Source organism: Chrysochloris asiatica, unplaced genomic scaffold, assembly GCF_000296735.1.
Source record: "Chrysochloris asiatica unplaced genomic scaffold, ChrAsi1.0 scaffold00015, whole genome shotgun sequence".
NCBI classification, from domain to species: Eukaryota; Metazoa; Chordata; class Mammalia; order Afrosoricida; family Chrysochloridae; genus Chrysochloris; species Chrysochloris asiatica.
The window spans coordinates 15169936-15189796 of NW_006408533.1; the positions used below are offsets into that span (position 1 = coordinate 15169936).

Below are 19861 nucleotides of genomic sequence, written 5' to 3' on the forward strand. Positions count from 1 at the left end.
AATATCTTTTTTAACCAACATAAAAGATGACTGTATACATGGTGCTTACCAGATGGAATACACAAAAATCAAACTGATAACATCTGTGGAAAGAGATGGAAAAGCTCTATATCATCAGTTAAAACAAGGCCAGAGGCAGAATGTGGAACAGACCATCAATTGATCTTATGCAAATTCAGGCTGAAGATCAAAAAAATGAAAACAAGTCCACAAGAACCAAAATATGACCTTGAATATATCCCACCTGAATTTAGAGGTTATCTGAAGAACAGATTTGATGCATTGGATACTAAAGACCGTAGACCAGAAGAGTTGTGAGATGATGTATAGAACATCATACAAGAAGAAAGCAAAAATCATTAAGAAGACAAGAAAGAAGGAAAAGATTAAAATGGATGTCAGAAGAGACTGAAACTTGCTTTCCAGTGTAGAGATGCTAACGCAAATGGAAGAAGTGAGGAGGTACAAGAGCTAAAGAGAAAACTTCAAAGCTCAGCTCCAGAAGACAAAGTAAAAATTATAAGTAAATGTGCAATGACCTATAACTAGAAAAACAAAAGGGAAGAACATGCTAAGCAATTCTCAAGCCGAGGGAACAGAAGAAAAAATTCAAACCTCAGCTTATAGTATTGAAGGATTCTATGGTGGCATTGTGGGTTAATGCGCTGCACTGCAAAGTCAGTATAACTTGTGAGGTCAGTGGTTCAAACCTACCAGCTGCTCCTTGGAAACCCTATCAAGGGTTGCTATGGGTCAGAACTGACTCGATGGCACTTAACAACAACAACAATGGGCAAACTATTTAATGATGCAGAGAACATCAAAAGAAGACAGAGGAATACTCAGATTCAATGTACCAAAAAGAAATGGATGATTTTCAGCTATTTCAAGAGGTAGCATATGATCAAGAGTCAATCCTGAAGGAAGAAGTCCAAGGTACATTGAAGACATTGGCAAAAAACAAGGCACCGGGAATTGGAATACAAATGGAAACCTTTCAACAAACTGATTAAACACTAGAGAAACTCACTCATCTATGCCAAGAAATTTGGAAGACAATTACCTGGGCACCTAACTGGAAGAGATTCATATTTGTGCCCATTCTAAAGAGAGGTGACCCAACAGAATGCAGAAATCATCAGACAATATCATGGATATCCTATGTGAGTAAAGTTTTACTAAAGGTAATACAAAAACCGCTGCAACAGAACATTGACAGAGAACTTCCAGGGTTCAAGCCAGATTCAGAAGAGAATGTGGATATCATTACTGATGTCAGATGGATCTTGGCTGAAAGAAGAGAACACTAGAAAGATGTTCACCTGTGCTTTACTAACTATGCAAACGCTTTCAAGTGTGTGGATCATGATAAGCTATGAACAATATTGCAAAAATGAGTATTCTAGAACACTTACTTGTGCTAATGAGGAACCTGTACACAGACCAAGAGGCAGTTGTTTGAACAGAATAAGGGAACACCAAACGAGTAAATAATCTGAGAATCTGGATTATATGAAGAAAAACGTGGCATCAAGATTGGAGAAAGACTCATTAACAACTGGCAATATGCAGATGATACAACTTTGCTTGCTGAAAAACTGAAGAGGACTTAAAATACTTACTGATGAAGATCAAAGACCACAGCCTTTGGTATGGATTGCATCTCAATGTAAAGAAAACAAAAATCCTCAGCACTGGACCAATAAACAATATTCATATCAATGGAGAGTAGATTGAAGTTGTCCAAGACTTCATTTTGCTCAGATCAACCATCAACCAATCAAAAAATCAAACGACATGGCATATTGCATTAGGCAAATCTGCTGCATAAGACCTCTTTAAAGTGTTGAAAAGCAAAGATATCAGCTTGAGGACTAAGGTATGCCTGACTCAAACCATGGTATTTTCAATAACCTCATATGGATGTGAAAGTTGGACAGTGAATAAGGAAGACTGTAGAAGAATTGATGCATTTGAGTTTTGGTGTTGAAGGAGAATATTAAAAGTATCATGTACTGCCAAAAGAGCAAATAGATCTGTGTTAGAAATACAGCCAGAGTGCTCCTTGGAAGCCAGGACGGCCAAACTTCATCTCTCATACTTCGAACATATTATCAGGAGGGACCAGTCACTGGGGAAGAGTATTATGTGTGGTAAAGTGGATAGTCAGAGAAAAAGAGGAGTACTCCCAACAAGAAGGATTGGCACAGTGGTGGTAGTGATACGCTCAGGTGTAGCAACTATTGTGAGGTTGGCCCAGGACTGGGCAGTGTTTTGTTCCGTTGTGCATAGTGTCTCTATGAGTTGGTTCTGACTCGATGGAGTTGAACAACAACAAATATTCCATTAGGTGTGTGGTGATTCCAGCTTCTCCATGGTAGAAAGATGAGGCTTTCTGCTCCCACAAAGCCTCGAAACCCTAAACAGGGTCACTATGAGTTGGAACCAACTGGCCAACACTTAACAACAGCAACAAATATTCCATTAGTACAAAAGTCTATGTAAATGTAATATGGACACTTTCCACATTGATGGTGGTGGTGGTGGTTGTGTGCTGGGGAGTCGGTTCAGACTCTGAGTGACCCTGTATAAGGTTTCTGAAGCTGTAAATTTTACAAGAGCAGAAAGTTTCATCTTTTTCCAGCAAAGTGGCAGGTAGATATGAACTACTGACCTGGGGTTAGCATCCCAAGTTTTACCCACTACACTACCAGAGCTCCCAATTTCCACATTGTGTAGAGTTCAATATTCTTTAAAACTATTTTGATTCATTTAAAATACCTTTTGTTGTTACTGTTAGTGTCATCCAGTCAGTTTCAACTCATAGCAAGTCTATATAGGGTTTGCCAGGTTTTCAATCTTGGCGGGAGCAGAAATCCTCATCTTTTGCATAGCTGCTGGCAGGCTCAAACCAGAGAGCTTGTGGTTCCCAACTTTGTGTTTATCATATGTAGCCACTACACTCTCTAAAATGACTTACTGTTATATGAAATGTGCTATTGTAAGCCGTGTGGTTTATATTATTGATGGTTCAAAGTGGTTCTAGTCATCTAGATGCTTAATGAAGGAAAATACTAGTCTTTGTCAAAAAGAGTGCACTTCATTGTTACTCCACAAAAAGCAAGGCTAAAATGTTATCCCCCCCAAAAAAACGCTTTAAGGTAAGGTAAACTATTATTGTCTTGAATGGATATCATGAATGAAAACTGCTTTTTTATTTTTCCCTTCTTCTACCCAAGCTCAGTGTTATTTTTTAGAATAAGCACAGTAAAATAAAATGAGAAGATACAAAATAATGAATGCAGGAGATGAGGCCAATCAAAATTCCTTATTGTTTCTTTCACAAAAGGGAAGAATAGGAGGAAATGAAAGAAATTGTCAAAAGTCAATTCCATATTTAACAAATCAAAGAAAATATGAATTTTAAACACAGGGCAATTATTGTAAGGAACTATTTTTAAAATAAAGAAAGTCTAAGTTTGCTACTCCTGGGTTAGAGTAATTATACAAAATCAGTGGATTTCAATGGCTAAAAACAATATTTTCATTTCTTCATAACAACACAGAAGCAAGAGAATACATGCACGAAAATAGGAAGGTGTGGTCAGACATCTACAAGTTGCAATTATAGACAGATTAAAAGGCACAGGGCATATTTAAAATATTAATCAGAATATTAATTCTCTGCTTAGAGAATAATAACTTGATAGGATGGTTGTGCATGCAGACAATAAAGCAATATGTGGAACGAGGCAAAACTTACAAAATACAGCAAACAGTGGTTATAGACATGGGCCTGTGGCAGGTTTAGAGTATCATCATGTTTAATGACTCCAGATCCAGGTCCTGAATGCTTGAATTCTAATCCTGTTTCTACTATTTAGGAGGAAGACAGGTTAGTTACTTAGACTGTCCTGTCTCTTTTCTCATCTATATCAAGAGAATAATAATGGTAGATAATTCATAAGATGGTGTGAACAATTCAGGTTACTTCTAAGACCATTTCTTGGCATACAGTAAGTAATCAAAAAAAGTTTAGTTCTCACCCTCATTTCTCCTCACTTTCTATGATATATATCTTTTAAAATAATTTGATTTTAGATGGTTGACTCACAGTGAGAATCTGTAAGTTTTTTCCATCACTCTTAAAAGAGAATTATATACAAGACAAATTTAATAAGCAAACTGCTGACATTGTTGACATGTTTTAAGGGAGCAAACATAGGGACCGATTTAGAACACAGATAGTAGCTTTCTGTGTACTAAACCTCTTATACCTTTAATGATAAACTGATTTTTCTTGAATGTGTTATCATAGATTTGAATAAAGAGGGAGCTAAACAGTGCTGAACTGTATTTTGTATTCTGTGTGATGTTCAATTGCAGTGTCTAAGACTTTGTTAAATTCATAGCAATAATGAGATCTTAGAAAACTAAAAATCTCCATAATGACAGATGGGTTGATTGATATTTGATTTTCAAAACAATTAAACAATTGAAATCTTCAGAAACTATATAGAAATTTAAGGTCAGAGATATAATGATGATGAAGTAAAACTTAAGAAACTCTTCAGTACATTGTAGGAAAAACGCTCAAAAGGAAATGATAGTTATTCTTGAAAGAATTAAAACACACTATCACTGTCCACATACACACATATATACACATACATATATATATTCACAATGGAATCAGAATTCTTATGAATGATGTCTTTCAAGAAAAGAGGAAAAAGAGAGGACATTAATCCGGTAAGACTTGGCATAAGCCACGAGTCTTTGTGTTGATCATGATTTCTTAACCAAAGTCATAGCAGGTTGGCAGCAAAAGGAAAGAAGACTTTGTAAGAGTCTTTTAGTCAAGATGGGGAGGGGGATTCTAAGGGAGTCAGAAGTCTGGTTCTTCAGCAATCATTCTGGTTTTTTAAGTGTACAAATAAATTTATCTTAGAAAAAAAATCACTTGTATGGGTGGAAAGAGGCAGGTGAATAGAGCATGTGAAGGTTTTTCATTTTAATTTACTCAATTTCTTGAGTCTAAGCAAATGCATAAACCACTTTAGAGACTTTAGTAATTATCGAATTCTTACTATCTGCAACGCTGAGTCAAAAAATATTGCAACTAGAATTCCAGTTCATATACTCATGGGTTTATTCCAAACAAACTGTGTTTGAACACAGTTCTATGGCCAGTAGATGGTTACAGAAAAATTATTTCAGTAAAAAGAGTACATGTGTCTTAGACTTGCTAGGGTCCCTTCAAAAAATGTCCAATTTAAATAGTGGTTTTTAAGGGGATCTGTTGGGTGAGTTAAATTCAAGGCAGAGAGATTAGCTCAAGGCTATAGAGACTTTAAAATTTATTTCAAAGGGGTCATCTTGAAAATGTTTTAAGACACAGCTGACCACAGGGGCTTATTAGAAAGCAGTTTTAAGAAAACTTTTGAAAAGTGCAAGGGTGAGAAAAATGCTAAGAAAGTTGCACCAAGAATTGTTTTTCTCCTCCTGACCAGGCGCCTGTCCATTCTTTGAGGGTAACTATGATAATTGCATTGGGAAATCTATCTCATCCATCCTACAACCTGGATCTTATCCTTTCAGACTTCTTTTTGTTCTTTAAAACTCAAAGAACATTGAAATGGAACATGATTTGAATTCTTCAAGGAAGCCCAAACTGTCATTTTTATGTGGTGTAAATAAAAGAAGGCAGAATTCTTCTGGGAAGGGTTCTGTTGGTGTTATTGTTGTTAAGTGCCATTGAGTCGATTCCAACCCATAGTGGCCCTGTATAGTGTTTCTGAGGAGCAGCTGGTGAACTTGAACCACCGACCTTACAGTTCAAATGGTTTTGCAGTCTGGCACATTAACCCACAACGCCACACCAGGATTCCTTGGTTCTGACTCATAGTGACCCTATGTACAAGATAACAAAACACGGCCCAGTCCAGTGCCATTCTCATAACTGCTGTCAAGTATGGGATCACTGTCACTGCTACTGTGTCAATCCATCTTGTTGGGGGTTTTCCTCTGACAATTCACTTGTCCAAGCATGATGTTCTCCATGAACTGGTCCCTTCTGACAATATGTCCAAAGTAAAAGAAATGATTTCTCACCAGCCTCACTTCTAAGAAGCATTTTGGCTACACTTGTTTCAAGGCAGATTTGGTTGTTCTTCTGGCCATCCATGGTATTTTCAATATTCTTTTATGACATCATAATTCAAATTCCTAGATTCTTCTATGATCTTTCTTATTCATTGTCCAACTTTCACATGCATAAGAGGCTGCTAGTAAAACAACATGGCTTGGGTAAGATACACCTTCATCCTCAAACTTTAAACAGGTCTTGTGCAGCAGATTTGCCCAGTGCCACATGTCCTTTGCAGTCCTGGATTAGCACTGCTGGTTAATGTGCTGGACTGTAAAGTTAGTTTGAACCAAAAGGTTGGCTGTTCAAGCTCATCAGCCACTCCTAGGAAATCTGGAACAAGGTTGATATGGGTCGAATCTGACTCGATGGTACATACATACAAAGTACATCCTTTGGAATCCTGGTATGACATTGTAGGATAAGTGCTTGACTGCAAAGTTGGTTTGAACCACAAGATTGGTGCTACAAACTCTCCAGCTGCTTCTTGTAAACCATATACAGGGTCTTCATGGAGTTGAAACCAACTTGACAACACTTGACAACAATAACAAATATGTCCTTTGATTTATTGACTGCTGCTTCCATGAACATTGATTATGGATCCAAGCAAAATGAATTATCTGACAACTTCAATATTTTGTTTATCATGATGTTATTTATTGGTCAACTTGTGAGCATTTTTGTTTTCTTTACATTGAGGTACACTCTATACTGAAGACTATATAGTCTTTGATCTTCATCAGTAAGTATTTAAAGGATATTTGGTAGCGTAGTGGTTACGAATCGGACTGCGAACCTTCAGGTCAGTGGTTCAAAACTACCAGCCGCTCCGCGGGAGAAAGATGAGGCTTTCTACTCCCGTAAAGATTTACAGCCTCGGAAACCCTGTACAGGGTCGCTATGGATCGGAACCGACTCGATGGCACTTAACAACAACAACAACTTTCAGTAACCAAGGTTGTATTATCAGCACATTGCAGATTGTTAATGAATCTTCCTCCAATCATGATGCCACCTTTTTCTTCATATAATACAATTTATTGGATTATTAGCAGGGCATTCAGATTAGATAAGTATGGTAAAAGAATACAACCCTGGAACAAACCACTCAATATCTCCTTGTTCTGTTCTAATGACTTCCTCTTCCACATGAGCATAATTAAGTGTTCTGGAATATCCATTCTCCACAATGCTATCCATAGTTTATTTTGATCCATACAGTTGAAAGCCTTTGCATACAAGTAAACCTACTTCTGGTATTCTCTGCTTTTAGTCAAGATTCTTTGATGTCAACAATGTTATCTCTCATTCCATCTTAATTTCTGGCAGGTCTCTGTCGATGTACTGCTGCAATCATTTTTAAATTATCTTCAAAATTTTACTTGCATGTGATATTAATGATATTACTGGATGATTTCCACATTATTTTTGGTCACCTTTCTTTGGTATATGCACAAATGTGGATCTCTTCCAATCTGTTGGCCAGATAGCTGTCTTCTATATTTCTTGGCATAGATGAGTGAGCACCACCAATGTAATATTAGTTTGTTGAAACAACTCATTTTGTATATCATCAACTTCTGGAGCCTCCAGTGTTTGTTGGACTTCTTCTTTCAATACCTCTGGTTTTTGATCATATAGTAGTACCTGTTGAAATGACGGACCATCAACCAATTCGTTTTGGTACATTAACTCTCTATTCCATCCCTCTTCTTTTCCCCACAGAATCCTTCACTATTTCAAGTTGAGGCTTGCATTTTTTCTATAGTTCTTTCAGCTTGAGACATGCTAAGTGTGTTCTTCCTTTTAGGTTTTCTGATTCCAGGTCTTTACAAATCTCATTATATTATTTGATTTTTGTCTTTTCAAACTGTCCTATAAAATTTTCTTTCCAACTCTTTTACTTCATCATTTCTTCCATTTGCTTTAGTTTCTCTATGCTCAAGAGCTAGTTTCAGAATCCCTTTTGACATCTACATTGGTCTTTATTTTCTTTCCTGTCTAATAAACGTTTTCTTTTTTCTTGTATTATGTTCTTGATATCATCCCACAGTTTTTGTGGTCTTTGGTCTTTAGTGTCTAAAGTGTCAAATCTATTCTTGAGATGATTTCTAAATTCAGGTGGGATATACTCAAGGTCATATTTTGGGCCTGTTGGACTTGTTATAATTTTTTTCATCATCAGCCTGAACTTGTATATGAGCAATTGATGGTCTCTTCCACCCCAGCCTTGTCTTGGCTGATGTTCTGGAGCTTCTCCATCTGTTTATTCTTTAACTATGTAGTCCATCTAAAGAGATCCAAGTGAATAGTCATTTTTTATGTTGTTGGAATAAAAGGTATTTGCAATGAAGTAGTCATCATGTGGTCTCCAGCATTGTTTTTTTTTTTTTATCATATTGTCTATGTGTTCTATCACCATATTTTCCAACTATGAATACTCCTCTTTGTTTCAAACTTTTGTATTCCAAACACCAGTAATTATCAATACATCTTGATTGCATAGTTGATTAATTTTAGACAGATGTTCATAGAATTCTTCAATTTCTAGAAGTTGATACATACATTTGAATAACAGTGATATTAACTGGTCTTCTTCCTTGTAGGCATATGGATATTATCTTATCACAGACAGCTCTGCACTTCAAAATAGACATTGAAATGTTCCTTTTGAAGAATAACATGATGGCATTCCTCTTTAGTTTGACATTCCCCACATAGAAAACTGTAAGATTGTCTGATTCAAAATAGTCAATGACAGTTCATTTCATCTCATTAATGCCTAGGATATTGATCTTTACTTGTTCCATTTCATTTTTTAGAACTTCTAACTTTCCTTGATTTGTACTTCATACATTCCATGTTCCAATTTTTAATGGGGGTTTACAGTGGTTTCTTCGTATTTTGAGTTATGGTACATCAGCAAATGAAAGTCCAATGTTTAACTCAATCCACATCAGAAAGGTCAACTTAACTTTGAGGAAGCAGCTCTTCCCTAGTTGTATTTTGAGTGCCTTATAACCTAAGGCACTCATCTTCTGGCACTATATATGAAAATGTTCTGCTGCTATTAATAAAATATTCTGGGACTAACCAGTCAAAAGTAGTTTACCTCTACTTCTTCCAAGTCTGTCTTTGGAATCTCAGCTGAAGCCTGTCCACCATTAGTGATCTTTCCAGTGTTCAAAATATCTATGGTATAGCTTCTAGTGTACAGCAACATTCAAGCCACCACTGTATGATACACTGACAGAGGAATGGTGGGGAAGAGTTTAGAGAGAGGGAAATGCTGCCTTCAGAAGCGTATAAACCTTCATGGAGGATATTCAGAGAAACAGCAGCTTCACATTTTGATATTTTTGTTTGTTGAAGGTGTCTATGATTCTGTAGCAATGTTTTTGATCTATTCTAAAATATGCCCAACACTGTGCTTGTCTCCAAAGAGAGTGTACAAAGATATAGTGTTTCCTGTACCCAAGGAGTTCTCAGTCAAATAGGGAAGAGAGAATGAAAAGAAAACAATTATACTAGAAACTTACAATATGTGAAATGGTATGTCTTTTCAACCCCTTTCTTCAATACCATACACCACTTCTTTCCTTTTATCCATTCAGTAATTATAATCCCTGTGAACTTTAGGAAATAAAGGATTTCCTGGTCAATTTGACCCCAGTGTGTAGTTGCTTATGTCCCTGCCCAGCTCTCATCACAGTACCCACTTCAAAACCCTAGTCAACATTGAAATTGGTTTTGCCTAAATGCTAAGCTTTTGCGTATAGGCAAAAAGAAAAGAAAAAAAAAAAGTAATAGCTAGCTGACCCATATTCACAACAAGAAAGTTGTAAAGAAGCCCAGCATTTTTTTGTATGGTTTAAAGATGAGTGGTTTGAGCTTTGGGGTGGGGAGGGGTGGGGGAGATGTGGCAGTCAGCTTCCCTAAAGACTACTGTTGTGTGTTGTGGAATTGATGCCCACTTGTATCGACTCTATAGTACCGAGTGGAACCGCCATTTTGGATTTCCTAGGCTGGATGGAATCTTTACAGGAGTACACCAGGTCATTTTCCCCATTGAAACAGTGGCCTTTCAGTCAGCACCTAACTACATGATTGTTGTACCACAAGGGCTCCTGTAATGATTGGTGGTAGTGGTTGTGTACTGTGGAGTCTGTTTCGACTCTTAGTGATCCTGTATAGGGCTTCTGAGGTTGTAAATATTCACAGGGACAGAAAACCTCATCTTTCTCCCACAGAACGACTAGCAGTTTCGAACTGCTGACCTGGAGGTTAGTAGTCTGACTCGTAACTACTGTGCTACTAGATTGAGCTCCTCCTATAAAGATTACAGCTGAGGAAACCTTAAGGGACAGTTCTCCTCTGTCATATAGGGTTACTATGCATCAGAATCAACACTACAGGGCTGCAGTTAGCTAGAGGATAGTAGAAACAAACAAAGCCAAACCAGTAGGAACAAGAAAATTGTCCAAAACTTTCAAATTAGGAAAATTCAGTTGACTCTGATTCTCTGGAGGATGCAAGCAATTAAGCATCCTACTACTAACTGAAAGTTTAATGGTTTAAATCCACCAATTGTTGTTGTTGTTAAGTACCATAATGTTGGTTCTCATAGCAACCCTGTAAAGGGTTTCTGAGGAGTGACTGATAAGTTTGAATCTCCGACCTTGCAATACAGTGCATTATCCAGCAGCCCCACACCAGAACTCCACCAATAGACCCCTCAAAAGAAAGGCCTACAGAGATGATGATGTGGGGCTATGGAGCAGCTGGAGACTCTAGACCCAGAGAGGGAGAGCGACTGTGTGCTGAAGACCTGGGGGATACAGGGGAAGGATTGCATGGAGGGGATTGTAACCATGGCAATGAGACAATATATGATAGAATGAATGTAAAACTAATGTTCTCCCATGTAAACTGTCACATAATTCACAATAAATCATTTAAGAAAAAAAAAAAAAAAAGAAAGGCCTAGTGATCTAATTCCTGATAGTAATCATATCTATTTGAGAACACAATTAACCAACCCAGAAGTAACTGATTAACTAGTTCTGTAACCATAATATGACTGGAATGAATTCTTAAGTTCAAACTGTATGTCGATAGATATCTAAGAGAGGTACTTCTAATATCCCTCCAGTGGAATGTGGATTCTTCATTTTATTTATGGATTAATAGACAAAACTCAATATTCAAGCATCTGATACTTGTTTTGACAGAATTTGGGCATCTGCTGGAGATGCTGAAACATAGAACATTGGATCCATGTAATCATCTATGGACAAATGAGCACAATCATGTAGATAATGACAAACCACAAAAGCAATATTTCAAAAAAAAAGAACTATCCCAGAAGTAAAATTCCAAATTACTCTGACATCCTGCCCTGATCAAATTATACTTGCCAAAGCAAGCTGAAACCAAGCCAATTTTCCCAGTTTTCCAGAGGACCAGGACCTTGCTAAGACTTGTCTGAGCTCTAGGATGTGGCAAGCCTCACTCTGAACTTAATACGCTAAGCTCCTAAACAAGCACTCACTTATATTAAAAGTAATGAAGGTAAAATTAGTTATATATGAAAAGGCAGAACTTTAACTTAAGACATAGGTACAGTACACTTCCAACTAATTCAACTCCAAGTGCAAGAAGAAAATAATGCTCCCTACAAAAGCATTTTACATAAATGCATAAGATAAGCTTCATTTTTTCACACTTGTGCTTTATATGGAAATCAAACTGTTCTTTCTGCTGCTTATAGAAGTAAAGAATCACTGCAAATGATTAATGTACACAGACACACATCCACACACCAATACTGCAAAAAGATCTAGTAAGAGAAATATCCCATAAGTCATAGTAGCATTCCTTCCAATTATTTGATTTCTTTATATTAATTATAAAGCATCTTATATTGCTGTAAATATAATTATTTATAGAGCAACTACCATGAAGAGAAAGCTTTCCAAAAAGTTTGATCTGCTCAATCACAACCCAGAATAATTTATTAAGCAAACGTATCATGTAAAGCACTTTAAATCTGACTTTAGAACACTCTGAGTTAAGAAAAAAAACAGCAGCATTCTATCATTTTCAGGTTTTATGTCAAGTGTATATGGATCTGAAAATTGAGAATAATAACATTATCGAGAACAAACTCAGTCTGGAAGTCAATGTTTCGTTTTATTTGTGTGGGAAAAAAAATCCAACATTTTTGAGTTATTTTTGCTTAGTGCAAAATTTCCTGAGTAAGTAGTAACAGTTAAAGAAAAAACAATTTTGCAGAAAAACGGAAACGAAAATGACTTACAAAGACAACGCAACCTCACTAGGGAATTCGGTGCTCAGTCTGAAAAACATTTTAATAGCTTTTCTAATTAAAACTCACCATTATAAAAAATTAACTGCTAAATTTAATTTCCTACTAAGTATACTGTTTTATATCATTTTTTATTAAAAATATGTTTTATTAGATTTCCAACTAAATTAAATGGTGAATAGTAGTTGCTTTTATTGCTGGTTTATATGCTCTAATAATTACTTGAAACTATTCTATTCAGCCAAATTAGATGTAATTTTAGTCACAAGCATATTTTTATTAATGTTTTATTCACGTATAAACTAAGCAGCAAAAGAGTATTGTGCATGAATGTTTGTAAGTGTTAAAATAAATACATTGTGTGCGATATTCAGCTAGATAAGATGGCAAACAGATTGTAAAATTTCTCAGGAAGGTTTTCAAAGATTATTAAGGAATCACAACATGTGATTTTCATAAATAAAACAGAACTAACTAAACTATATAGCCTTGCATATTAATTTTCATTCAGAAGGTATAAGGTAACATTGTCCAAAAATAGCATTTCTGTATGAATTGCACCCACGTTATATAATACTCTTCAGACACTTGCCATCTTGACACTCATACTGCTGGGCAGAAATGAATGGAATACCTTTAACAGTGTGGTCTGAATCTCTGGCTCCCACCCTTTTCCCCCATGGGATTGTTTTACTCATCCCATTGAGGTTAAGTCTATGAATGGATGTTTTTATAAACTCCCCAAGTAAGAGTCTTACATTGTCAGCTCAGCATATAATCTAAATTAGGATAGAAAAAAAAAATGAAACTGCCACTACCCGACTTATTTATACCACAATTAAATAATTATTTCTTTTATTTATTGCTTCCACCTTAAACAAGATTATTTCACAAGTATACAAGTCAAGATATGTATAGTGCATATGTGTAAATATCATTGCTATCTAAAACAGAAACACAGGCCAATGTCAAAACCACTTTCTTCTCATAGTCTTCACGTTATATCTTATTTTAGGGCTTGACCTCTTCAAGGCAATTTCATATGTTCTATTTAATAAGTCATTTTCATGCTTGTAAATCCATTGGTTGGTTTACATTAGGACTCAAAACATATTTGTTGAAAGAATACTAAGGTTTTGAACCTCTCACCATTTACACTTATCCTCAGTGTAACCACTGCTTCTTAATAAGATGCTTTCCACTTTTTTTCTGCCCCTTAATATTCTTTTGATTTCAGGAGAATTCTCAGTATATATTCCAGTAGGAGGCAAAGATTCCCACAATAGAAGTCAATGAGGCCCCGGGAATCATAAGAACATATTTACTCCTGAAACACTCTTCTAGCAGATCTTAGTAACAGTTCTTTGGATACCAATGCTACTTAGATCTAAAGCTGGTCACACTCTGGATTCTAGAAGTCAGTATCTGTTCTAGCTATTCTAACTAGGTCTTGAAAGACACAGTAGACATCAATCACAGGATTTGATTTTTAACACAGGAGATTTAAAGCTTATCTTGTGGGAACTGTAAGTAATATAAAAATTGTTCTCTTATCTTTTGACCTTAGAGCAAGAACATTTTATTTTATTTTAAAGCATTTCAAATTGGCATGGCACAGAAGAAAGAAGAATCACAAAATTTAATTTTTTTTTCCTTGTTGTTTTTGTTGTTAAGTGCCATAGAGTCAGTTCCAACTCATAGCAACCCTGTACAGGGTTTCCGTGGAGCGGCCGGTGAGCTTGAACTGCCAACCTTGCAGTTCAAACTGACCTTGAGATCAGTGCTTATCCTGTGGCACTAAATGTCAATTTTTTTAAAAAAGCCATGACAAGTTGAGAGAGACAGCAGAAGAAAGAAAGGTGCATTTAATAGCATTTTTCTATTATATTTTATCTTGTACTGGGCCCCACAAATCATGCAGATGGTCTTAGATTTATATTTAGGTTGGTGGTCCCTTGAGGTTACAATGTGCCCATAAACACTTTAGGCTAAATATTTTCTTACCTACAGTCAAGAAAACAGAACATAGTCTCTCAGAAGTTACTCCAGAAGCCAGAGAAGTCCATCCCATGGACTGAAACACAAGTCCTCGCCTCTCAGCTCCCTTCACCACATAAGGACAGAGAAGCTAGAACCAGATAGCTTCCACAATTACTCAAAAGTTTAGATTCTACCCCATGAAATTAGAATGTAGACAACAGTGAATCGTTTGAAGGATTTTAAGCAGGAAGTGATGTAAAATTTGTACCATCAGGTCCAGAGATGAACTAAAGGAAGAAATATCACATGAAGTCTATTTTTATAACATTAGAAAAGGAAGAGGGAGGCCTTATCAGTTGGGTGAGATGGAGCAAAAAAGACTGAGATGGGTTTTAATATATTCACTTGAAAGCTGAAAAGTTTTTTTTTACTTAAGTCTACCAGGGACAATTAAGATACTTCCTTACCCTTATATATTGAGCTACAATTCAATATATCATGAGAGACTGTTTTCCCTGCACAGGAAGTACTATCTGAAGTTATTCCAGTGCCTTTTGTTAAAGGCAGTGTGGATTAATCATTTCATCAGCTGTACCCTAGTCAAAGATCCACAACCAGCGATATCTATCAAGAAGACCAGGGCTCTGTAGCATGAGGAACACCCATTTGCTATTTACATTCTCCAAAACGTTAAACTTTGAAAGAAGATGTTATAAAATGTGTGACATGCCAAAGAAAACAAGTGAATAAAGACATGTACATAGGTACATAGAGTAGTTCAGTTACTCTATGTCCCTGGTACCATACAATTGCTATTCCAAGAAAAACAAGATATGACGTTGTCTGGTGTGGTGCTGTGGGGTTAATGCACCAGACTGCAAAGCCGTTTGAACTGCAAGGTCAGCAGTTCAAGCTCACCAGCTGCTCTTCGGAAACCTTATACAGGGCAGCTATGGGTCGGAACTGACTCAATGGCACTTAACAACAACAGCAACTCATATTTTAGAATAACATACCTTATGTAAACCAGAATAACTTCATTCTTACAACATTCCTTAGTAACCATCCAGCCTACTACAGTAGCTAGTCTACTATGTAGGGAGTACTATATTATTTCAAAATCATTCATTAGTGCACTCTTCCCTTCTTCATAATTTGTGCTAATAAGGACACTAAAATCTTTCAGACTCCTTTGAAATGCAAAAAAAAAGTATTGTTTTTAGACTCTCTATATGCTTATAATTAGGAATTGCTTAAGACTTGACCGCAACAGAGTACAAATAGCAGCTTAGGAATTCAACAGTCGTTTGCAATCAAATTTTAATAGCACATATCAGAGAAAGCAAGAAATGATTTCCTCTATAAACAGATAAAGTAACAGAAATATACAGCCAAATAGTCATGTAAACTTATTAATCACAGAAATTAAAAAAACAACTGATTTTGAATAAAATTGGCTAGTTTTCTTCTATTTATCCCTTAAATTTCACGTACAATTACCAAAGTAAGGTACATTTACTTGCATACATAATATATAATCTTATACTTACAAAGACAAAAATGACCAAACATAATTTTGTTTTGAAAGCTCTGAAAATATTAGGCCTACAGTGTTTAACTACCACGTTGCTTTTTATGTAGCTACAGCCTTTTTCTCTTCAAGATGAGTGGGATGAGTCAAGAAGTTTTGAAGGATTCAAGAATAAGAAATTATTATCTTTCTTTCCTTTACAGCTGAATGAATTAGCTTAAAATTCTAGCAAAATATGTGCTCATCCAGAAAAATCCCTCTGATCAATTGTCCTTTTGTATCGAGAAACATGTGCAATCTTTTAATCACAGTTGAGTGCATCACTCAGCCAGAAGAATGATGGCCCAAAGCTAGAAAACATGATCACAGAAACTGAAACTTCATTGGTAAGATATATATTTTAAGATTAGGGAGCAAAACACTAATAAGTTTAGATTTTATAACTTATTTCTGTATAGAAATTAGTCTAGCATTCAACTTGTGAGAAAAGCACTAGGCTCCAAAATAATGAATTATAAGACTTGAGTTCACATTAACTTGGTCCCTATAGAAGAGGAAAAAATTCTCACTCAAGTAAAAGGCAGTAACTGTTAGAACAAATTCAGTCTTATTTGTTGTTAGTGATTTATTTGTTTGTTTCCATTTGAAAGACTTACCATCTTGCTGGCCATGAAGAGTCTGGGGACTTTGCATTCTTTCCTCAAGATTGGAGCTAAGATCAGAGTTCACAGCTGACATCCGTGTTGAATCACTCATATCAAATTCATCACTTTCTATTGAACTTTCATCCTGAAAATGGTTTAAAAATATCATCAAGCATCATAAAATTGAATACATCAAATAATAGCCTTTTTATCTATAGTATGAGTTGGGCTGCTAACCTCACGGTCAGTAGTTCAAAACTACCAACAGTTCCATGGGAGGAAGATGAGGCTTTCTGCTCCCATAAAGATTTATAGCCTTTGAAACCCCGTACAGGGTCGCTATGGGTCAGAACCGACTCGACAGCACATAACAACAACAAGAGTGAATACGTTTTTATAGAACTCAGTAAAATAATTTACCCATTAATAGATGCTTGAAATGACAAATAAAGGAATAATTTCCTCCTTCAAGGAATTTCAAGACTTGGAAAGAGTCAAGCAAAGTATTTATATATATATATAGGTAGATATATAGCTATTCCGTGGGAGAAAGATGAGGCTTTCTGCTCCCGTAAAGATTTACAGCCTCGGAAACCCTGTACAGGGTCACTATGAGTCGGAACCGACTCCACGGCACATAACAACAACAGATACATATAATGGTATGTTTGGGGGAGAATGTGGTAGGGGGTTGAGCCTGAATACAGAAATAATTTTAATTAATAAAATCCTTCTAAAAGACTCTATCACAGAACACAACATAAGAGACAGACGTTTTAATTAAAAAAAAAAATGTTGACCTAATAAAATATTCTAAACAGAAATCTTAGAGTACAGTAAGAAAGTATTAATAAAGAAATTAATTGGCAAATAGGATGAGTTTTAGCAACAGACACATTTACATGCCTATATTCACAGTCCACTGGCAGAGAGTTAAGAGTCTGAACATAACCTTTCTTTCCTCACAATTGAATAGAAATTATAATGGAATAGAAATTACATTTAAAAAAAAGACGTTCTAGTAAATTTGTGCAAGATCCATTTGCCAAGGGTTACTCAACAGTTAAATCACCAAAAGATTCATTTGCTAAATGATCAATTCATCAAAACTTGTCAAATATGAAACCAACTCTTCACATTCTTTGCGGCTGCCATTTCATAGAAAGCAATTCCTTTTGGAGAACTGATTTTCAGACAAATGGTATGCTTACATAGGCAGGAAACCCTGAAACCCCTATATAAAATGTAAATACCTTATTAAAATCACCAGGTTTGAATTTAATTTGGAAATGTCGATTGAGAGTTTAATACTGATTTAATAACAACAGTAGCAATAGTAATGCTGTTATTTGTGTTGCAGATGCTGTTCTGGATATTTATTCTCTCACAGTCTCCATCACAGCCTATGAATTAGATATTAGTATTAATCCAATTTTCAGAGAAGAATTGAGACAGAAGTTAAAACATTTCCCCCACTATAAGATACCAGAACTGGAATTCATACAGTTACTCAAACTTGATAAAAATAACTTATTTAAAAAGGAAGAATTAGTTTGGCTTCAGAAATAACATATTGGTATTAGCAAGGAGCTTGTTTGCTATTGTGGTTGTTGTTGTTAAGCACCACTGAGTCGGCTTGCTTGTGATGGCTGTTGTTGTTATGGTTGGTGGAGGTGCCACCACCCTTGCAGACCACCTAACAGAATTGGCATTCTGATACATAGTGTTCAGGCTCTGGAGATTTTTGATACCCAAGATATGTGACTATCTCTGGGTTTACAGAGTAGTTCTAACTCTTCATTAATTCAGCAAGGAAACGCCACCCTCTGAGGCCTCTGGGCAATCAGCCAGATAGATTTCTTCCAGAGGCATGCCCTCTCTTTGGTACATTGTATTCTCTGCAATTCTACATTCTAATCAAATCTAAAACAGTGGAAATAAATGCATCTGTTTTAAAACAGAAAAATAACACCATTCATTGTACACTTTGTTGTTATCAGTGTGTACCATATGCATATGGATGTGCACATCGACAGGTGAAGTAGAGATACATTATGCACACTATTTATAGTGCCTGTGATCTCATAGTGTTTTAGAGCCCATTCTCTGAAACATGGGTTTAGACCTACGCTCTCCCACTTAGTAGATAAGTTACCTTGAGTAGACTACTCAATATTTCTGTGCCTCAATTTTCTCATTTATGAAATGGGAACAATGATAGTGTCAACCTCACAGGGTTATGTGATGATTGAGGAGGTGTAATCCTGGTGTGGTGCTGAAGGATAAGCTACTGGACTCCAGGTCAGTTTGAATTGTAAGGTTGGCAGTTCAAATTCACCAGTTGCTCCTTGGAAACCATATACAGGGTCACTATGAGTTAGGACTGACACGATGGCACTTAACAACAACATTGTTATGTAGTGTATATAAAAAATATGACAGAAGCTAACAATAGCAAACAGTATATAACGTGAATTTATTGTATTATATGAACGCAAGAATTAAAATAAATTTAAGTAAAATGACTAAATTGATAAATGCATATTTATAACTGCATTTTACAAAGATACAATATTTATAATAAGCATTTACTATATATATGGCATATCAAAAGCTTAAGTAATCTAATAAAATGCTATTTTCATGGCATATATGTAAAGTAATATATCTCAGATATAAAGGGTAAGTCAAAAAGTACTGCTACAAAATCAAAGAAACCTTTATTAAACAAAAATAACAAAATGTGAAGTAATTGATTCTCGACAAAATCTCCCCATCTAGGTCTATATAATTCTGAAGGCAATGTTTCATTTTCTCTAACCCTTCACCTCAAAACTCTACATTCTTCAATCTACACCACGTAAAAACAACAGGTTTGCAATCCTTGCTGGTGGTGGTTGTGTGTCTTGGAGTCAGTTATGGCTCATAAAGATCCTGTATAGAATTTCTGAGGCTACAAATCCTTACGGGAGCAGAAAGTCTCCTGTTATCCCTAAGGGGCTAAAAATGTGTCCTTTTCAATGTTCTTTGAATTTTAGAAACAAAAAAAAGTCTGGTAGGACAAGATAAGGGCAGTAGGGTGGACGGACAGGGTAAGGTTTTCAAAGAATAGTCTTTCTCCCAGTCATCCTTGAAAAATGAGCAAGTGTTTTGTGATGGAAAACAATTCCTTGATGGAACATTCTGGGCCTTTTCCTCACCAATGAAGCTTTTTTTTTTTTTTTTTT

At 35.9% G+C, this 19861-nt stretch overlaps 1 protein-coding gene across 3 annotated transcripts in view; it reads right to left on the bottom strand.

Moving 5' to 3' along the window:
- NOL4 (nucleolar protein 4) overlaps positions 1 to 19861 on the bottom strand; it is a 509886-nt gene that overhangs the window by 310516 nt on the left and 179509 nt on the right. For all 3 annotated transcript variants that reach the window (XM_006835051.1, XM_006835050.1, XM_006835052.1), the window contains exon 5: positions 16647 to 16779. In XM_006835051.1, coding sequence (XP_006835114.1) covers positions 16647 to 16779 — 133 coding nt within the window. The remainder of the gene's footprint in view (positions 1 to 16646; positions 16780 to 19861) is intronic.